This window comes from Austrofundulus limnaeus, unplaced genomic scaffold, assembly GCF_001266775.1.
Source record: "Austrofundulus limnaeus strain Quisiro unplaced genomic scaffold, Austrofundulus_limnaeus-1.0 Scaffold127, whole genome shotgun sequence".
Taxonomy (NCBI): Eukaryota; Metazoa; Chordata; class Actinopteri; order Cyprinodontiformes; family Rivulidae; genus Austrofundulus; species Austrofundulus limnaeus.
Genome location: NW_013952529.1, coordinates 732,041 through 739,512, shown reverse-complemented (window position 1 = coordinate 739,512; position 7,472 = coordinate 732,041). Strand labels below are relative to the sequence as shown.

General features: G+C 39.1%; 2 protein-coding genes across 2 annotated transcripts in view; both read left to right on the top strand.

Moving 5' to 3' along the window:
- Positions 1 to 4,603, top strand: part of pxk (PX domain containing serine/threonine kinase) — a gene marked incomplete at both ends in the record, with an annotated part of 16,848 nt that extends 12,245 nt beyond the window's left edge. Inside the window, 4 exon segments of the mRNA XM_014015327.1 lie at positions 321 to 407; positions 504 to 567; positions 663 to 722; positions 3,909 to 4,603. Of these exon segments, the coding sequence (XP_013870781.1) occupies positions 321 to 407; positions 504 to 567; positions 663 to 722; positions 3,909 to 4,102 (405 nt within the window).
- LOC106522354 (tripartite motif-containing protein 35) overlaps positions 1 to 7,472 on the top strand; it is a gene marked incomplete at its 3' end in the record, with an annotated part of 221,193 nt that overhangs the window by 55,194 nt on the left and 158,527 nt on the right.

Below are 7,472 nucleotides of genomic sequence, written 5' to 3'. Positions count from 1 at the left end.
CGCCAGTTATATATTAATACATTTATTTCCAATAATGATAGGTTCTGTCCTCCATACACAGTTCATTGAAACGATACATTGATAACACAATTATTTGTTATATTTTGACAAAATGTAATTTTTGTAAGTGTTTTAATCAAAACACTATCTGCCTGTTTCTCGATGTGACGGGTCACATTTTTCCTCTGGTTTTATCTGAACGAGCTCATCAGAGGTTAAAGAGGTTCAAACTGATCCTGCAGCATCCAGTTTAGCTCCTCCCACCTGGCGGTGAAAACTGGTTAATAATGAGAATAAACATAGTTTGTGTCTGACCTCAGCTCCATCAGCACCGGCGGCTGACCCGGGCTCAGTCCCACTACGGCTCCGAGGAGGAGAGGAAGAGGAGGAAGATTCTGGCGAGGAAGGTCAGACAAACAGGAGTTTGGTTTCTCTTCTGCATCTTTTATAAACATGACGTTGAGCAGAGGTCAAAGGTCAACAGTTTGACTGTGTGTTTGCAGAAATCCAAACTGTCATCTTATGAAAATGAAGAAGACGTTTCTGTGAGAAACAACAACAACTCTGGTGAGTTTTTTTTTTTTTTTTTTTCTGTTTGACCTGAAAATAATTTATCAGATGTTTTCAGAACCTGAACTTTTAAATTTCCTGTTTCCTCTCAGGGTCTGGAGCCAGCTCTCCTCCCACCTGTCCCTCCTCGCCCACTCCTCCATCCACTACAGGTACACCTGTGTGTCTGTCCTCATCGTGTGTTTTCACACAGGTGTGTTTCCTCCCGTGGGTCTACAGGTAGCAGAGTTCAGGACTGTGGGAACAAGTTTTAGATGTTCAAACCAAATGTTTTTCAAATCTCCTCACGTAAGTCTGAGGAGACGAAACCGGATCAGGACTTTTTTGCTTTCTCAAACCCTGTTAGCCTCCTCCTCCTCCTCCTCCTCGTCCTTCTCCTCCTCGTCCTTCTCCTCCTCCTCTAAATGCTGATTGGTCCAATGAACGGTTAACGGTCATCTCCCTGTTTCTCTTCTCTTTGTGCCGTCTCCACCGTAGAGCATGCTCCATTCTGACCGTGTCTTTGGGTAAAGTAAACTATTTTAACCTCCATGATGATGATGATGATGATGATGATGATGATGATGATGAAGGTCTGCTGGTTTTTTAAAGGTGTCGTACATCCTGGACTCTCAGCGAGCTTCTGGTCACAAAATATTCAAGAAATTTAAATTAAATACATGCTAAATGTTTGATTTTAATTTTTCTTAAGCTGCAAATTAACATTTATGTGATCTATGGTGTCACTTTTTAAACAAATATTTAAATAAAACTTTTGTGCAATTTTAGAGTTCAAACTGCTGAAGTTTTTACTCCAGCTGTAATTTATAGACATTAAAAGTTTTAAAACTCAGCAAAGTCAGTATTTTACGTTGACTAATAACAAAACAGCTCCTCCAAAACCCCTACAGCCACCTTTTTGTATTCCTTCAAAATAAAAGCCTGTTTCAGAAAAAGGCTGATTAGTGAGTCTGTGCACACAGACCTCAGACTGATGACATTAATCTACAGATATTTATTTATTTATTGTTTTTTTTCTTCAGATAATTTTTAATAAAAACAAAAACAAAACGATCGATCAGTTTCTCTGCTCGTTAATCCTGGACTCAGAGTTTGAAATGAGACCAGAATAATAAAAATAAAACCCACTTCTTGCTCCTGACAGGATGTTCGCACATCTTTCTAAACACGTCACAATCTACAACGATTGCAGCCGACAGTGCCACTTCCTGTTTCCTGTTTTCATTGCAGATTGTGATTGGTCCGTTCTGTTGCTGCATGTTTGAGTGTCTCTGTTTGTTTTTTGTTTTTTATCTCCTTACGGTTTATTACAACATATTGCTGAGGAGCTTTTTTAATTTGCACTTTTTGGTTAAATATTTTTATTTGCGTGTTTGTTTTTCTTTTTAATTTAATGCTGCTGATCTCAAAATGACCAAATTAAAAGCAGATTTTAAGAATTTGTTTTTAAATTTGGTCTCATCTAAACTTCAGATTATGTCAGGTTTGTTTTTTAATCTGAGGGATTAAAAGAACATCTGTTCTGAAGCTGTCTTTAAAAACTAAATGTTTTAGGTGAAATAATAAAATTAGAGGAATATTAATCAGTTGTTTCTGAGATTCTTGACTTTTATTTTGTTTGTTGAGGAGAATGGTGCAGATTAATCACATTTATATTCATTTATATTTTTTTATCTGAATATTAGATGAAAAATGAGAAACGTGATGAAGTCAGTTTGTCCAACACTCGTCCTGGAGAGTCCACGTCCTCTGATGTCTGAACTTTGGACGTCATTAAATATATATATTTTTATTCCAATGTGACACAAAACATTTCCAGAGAGTTTCTCCAGGTCGGGTGTCCTCCGTCAAACTGCTACATGTTTTATTTTTTCATTACGTTGCAATTTTTGCTTCTTTTTCTTCGCTCCTCGGCTTTATTTTAATTTATTTCTATTTATTTCTGTTTCGCAGATGCAAAAGATCAGTTTCTGACTGAAACTCTTAAGTATTTCTTTAATATGAAAATGTTTTCTTTTGTAAAATTAAGTTTCTGAACTGACTGACCTGTGGGTGCTGCTTCCAACAAGGAAAATATTTACAGAAACTAACAGATGAACTCCAGACAACTTTTTTTATTCTAAATGAGCTGCAGGACCCGTTTAATATTTAATTTAAATAAAACATAAAAATGTATTTTATCTGTAATTAGGTTCGTTTTAAATTAGTGTTAAATTATGGTTGATCTGTTAACTTTAACCCTCCTGCTGTCCTGAGGTTAAACGGACTCATGAGGTCTGAGTTTTAGGACTGAGGTCTTGTGGGTCTGTTTGACCTCAGGGCAGCAGGAGGGTCGAGACAAACGTGGACTTGGTTTAAGTGGGGGTCTCTGCAGTACCTTGTCTTGTGGGCGGAGACGGCCCTACTCGTGATTGGCGAAGTTGGTGTGTGGGCGGAGTTTTCCCTAACTGTGATTGGTTGGATTGACATGTCTTGTGGGGCAATGTACAAGAGGACGTAATAATAGTAAAAAAAATATGATTTATTGACTGTTTAGGTACAGTTTAGACCAGAACAATGACTCAACTAAAAGTTACTGTGAAAATGTAAACATAATATGACTTAAAATTTCATGCGACAAGCTTCTTCCTGTCTCAAATTATGACTAATATTCATATTGATTTTTTAACCTTATTTTTACAGGCTGGTTAGGGATGTTTTGACTGAGCCAAAGTGTTACTCGTCCCTCCATATGTACGACTTTCAAATTTTGTGCAGCCAGCACCTTCATTTCTCAAGTTATGACAAATTAATCTGAAAAAACATGTTGCTTCCTGTCCAACACCAAGCTACACTACGAGTACGACTGTCTCCGCCCACATCAAGACCTCCGCCAATCACGAGTAGGGCCATCTCCGCCCACTTCAAGACCTCCGCCAATCACGAGTAGGGCTGTCTCCGCCCACATCAAGACCTCCGCCAATCACGAGTAGGGCCGTCTCCGCCCACATCAAGACCTCCGCCAATCACGAGTAGGGCCGTCTCCGCCCACATCAAGACCTCCGCCAATCACGAGTAGAGCTGTCTCCGCCCACAATACATGTTCTGCAGAGACCACCTTCTTATTTGGTTTGAAAACTTAAACACAACTTATTGGTTCTTCAGCTCCTCCTGCTTTGCTGTAGCTCCGCCCCCAGAAGCCCCTCCCAGTCCCTCTCAGCTGTGCTTCACATTTTCTGTTTCCTCTCTGTAAGTGGACCAGAACAGTCTCCTGGTCTTGGACCCAGATTGGAAGCAGTTTGTTTCGTCTTTTGTTCAGCTGTCTCCTCACACTCCTCCTTTCCTTTTCTCGTCTCCAGGACCACACACGACACCTCCTCCTCCACCTCCCCCCGCTCCTCCTCCGATGCTGGACTCGTCCTCCTGTCCTCCTCCGTCCTCCTCGGACGGAGCGGGCGGAGACCGGGCCGCCCTGCTGAGCTCCATCCAGTCCTTCAGCAAAGGCAAGCTAAAGAAGGCCGACACCGCCGACCGCAGCCAACCCGCCGTCTGACCCCGCCCACAACGCGGGGGGTGGGGCCAACGTCCCGCCACCTCTGCACTGTGCCCCCCCACTTCCCCTGGAGATGTGAAAAACAAGAAGAAATCCAAGTACCTGTTTTTATCAGTTTTCTGCTTCTTTTTAAACATTTTAACTTGCTGCTGCAGAGAAAGAGACATGAAGACGTCTCCGTCCGTCTTCAGCTGTCAGACAATCTTCAGTACCGCAGGGTCAGCGTCTTCTTCTCCAAACAGATCAGAGCTGGAAGAGTCTGAGTCTGTTGAGCTTTTCTTTGTTTCTGAGCTTTGAGACGTTTCAAGTAGCAGCTGGACTCTTTAGGTCCTGATCTGGATTCAGGGTCCTGCTGGGTGATGGACCCTTATGGGATAAATCTTGTGTCAGCAGGAACTGAATCTGAATCACTCGGATTGAATCTGAATGTTCATAATTTGAAACTGAGTTCATTGGTTTGAAAATAAAGTTCACTAAATTGAAACTGTATTTTGGTTTATTAAAAATTCAGTTTGACTACTTTCACTTTCAGTTCCATAATTCAGATTTTTGTGTCACATCCTGGTCCTTGAGAAAGCCAGGCAGAGTAATCAAACACAGATCCACAGATTTATGTTTCACTTTGGTGAAGTTTCCCTTCTGGATGTAACAGAGTTGATGCAATCCACTGTAAAAGTGACAAAAACACACAAAGTTATTTTATTGCAGTGATTAATTTTACCTATAGAAAATGTTACATTTACGTCCCGTGACTTTCTCAAGGACCAGGATGTGACACAAAAATCTGAATTATGGAACTGAAAGTGAAAGTAGTCAAACTGAATTTTTTAATAAACCAAAATACAGTTTCAAAGAAAATTAATTCAAAACTTTAAATTTGTTTTCAATTTAGTGAACTTTATTTTCAAACCAATGAATTCAGTTTCAAATTATGAACATTCAGATTCAATCTGAGAAATTCAAATTCAGTTCCTGCTGGCACAAGATTGATCCCGTAGGATCCTGTCCTGGATCCAGGACTCGATTCGAATCAGAGCCTTCATGGTTCTGATCACCTTCCTGTTTTTTCAACGTGTCGGTGTGCAAAAATAATCATTCAGAGAGTTTCTCACAAATAATCGGAGCTAGAAACAGGAATATGCAGAAGTAAAAAAACAAAATTAGCTTTTTAAAAAATGTAGAATTCTGTCTTGTTTTTAAGAAAATCCGACTTGAATTAACTTGAGGCATTTGTTGTAGCATTTCAGAGCATGAACCCAGCTCAAATCAGACTTTCTGCTGCGCGGTTTCTTCAAAATAAAATCTGTAAATATTTTTTCAGTTTTCTGCTCAAAAACGAGTCCGAATGAAAAGTCTGTTTGCACGTAAGGAAAACAGTTTGAGCATCCATGATCCCTCAAAATTATAAGTTCAGTTTAAGAGATAAAGATTTAATCATTCAGTTTTATTATCAAATAAACCGAACTGCTGTCTTTGCCCTCAGTCGTGTCTGTCAGGCGTCACCAACACACTTTTCTGTCAGAGCAGCTGAAAGAAGAAACAAACTGAGCAGCTTTTAAAGCACAAAATGTTTCCACCTAAAGCAGATCTGGTCCAGTTCTGGTCCCTGAAGACCACCATCCTCCAGGTTTTAGATGTTTCCCCACAACTTCTGCAGAATCGTGTTTAATCATGAGTCAAAGCAGAGGAACGTCTGAAGCTGCTCCACTCATCTAAAGCCTTAATTTAAATTTAAAAAGTTTTTTTACAGGAATAAAACTCTAGTTTTGATTTCAAGCTGTTTAGTTCAGGCTCACTAATTCTCCCTGAACTCACTACAAACGTTAAATTTTCCGTTATTTCATGATTCTTTAAAAACATTTTGAAACATTTGACACGTAAAATTAAAAAAATAAATTTTTATTATTGAGCAGTGACCAAAAAAATTTTTTTTGTGTGTGTGACACTAAATGTGTAACTGGATGGAAAAGTTCTTTAAAGATAAAATATTTATCACTAAAACTAGAACGATGACGCAAAAGTACCTGATTCAGTTTTTATATTTGAACTCAATTTTATCAAACCGCTGAGGAAAATTAATATCAGAATAATTCTTTTTTAAGTTAGGCTAAAGTTTTTTTTTGTGCCATATGCATCTTTGTGCCAATAAAAATTTGAATGTTTTTAATTTCATGAGACATGATTGATTTTTTTTTTGCACGGCTCTGAGGGCGACGACGCTTCAGCTCACAGATTAACGGTTTATCTGAAGGAGAACGTTTTATGGAGAGTTGGAGCAAAGGAAGAGCTAAAAAATATATTTCTTCAAACTGGAAAACCAAAAAGTTTAGAAATCTGTTCGAAGTTTGAATTAGAGCTGTTGAAGGCCAGCTACAATCCAGGCTTTTATTTTGAAACTTTAAATTAATAAACATATTCTTTGCTCCATCTTTTCACCCAGTTTCATCAAATTGTTGACGTGTTTTCAGAAGTCTGGACTGAACGCCGGCCCTCGGAGCCGCCTTCGTGTTGGTTGTCACTAAAAAGCAAGGTTTGGAGCTGTGCTGGTCGATCCGGTGACGGTCCTCTCGTCCTGAATGTTTGTGAGCAGCACTTTAGAGGGACGGAGGATCGGTCCGGATGGATTAAACACCTGCTGTTTTATGGGTTTGCAGTTTAAAAATCTCATCCCTGCATCGTAACGGTTTGAGGGAAATGGTTTGTTGCACAAGCTTGTGACAATTGTACCTGAATGCATCGTGTAATGGGAGAGTTTTAAATGCTTAAATAAAAACAAGTTTATTTACAATATCTACTGTGATTGTGTGTTTTTATAGTTTAAATACAGTGCCTTGCAAAAGTTTTCAGCCCCCTGTAACTTTTCAAACTTTTGCCATATTTAAGGCTTCAAACAGAGATAAAATTTTATTTATTTATTCTGTGAAGAATCAACAAATGGGACACAATCATGAAGTGGAACAAAATTTATTGGATATTTTTAACTTTTTGAACAAATACTGGAAAATTGAGTGTAAAATTATTTGGCCCTGTAGCGTTAATACTTTTATAGCAGCACCTTTTGCTGCGATACAGAGCCTTCTTCCATGTTTGTGTCTCCCAGGTGTTCTTGTGGCAAGCTTTAGCTTTAGGGCTGATGCTATATTGCCTTATATGTTTTAGCTCAGCGCTACCGTGACAAGCTAACAGCCTAATCTGAGGTTGTTCTTCCATGAAGCAGCTCTGTTGTCCTCCATCCATATTTTCAGTTCCAGGCTGAGTCATTTCTACCTTCTCCTCTCTGTCAACGCTCTCTGGTTTCATTTATGTAGCAGTAACTTAGATGGACTGTTTACCTCAAGACTTTGGCCCAAAGCATTATTCTGTCTCATGC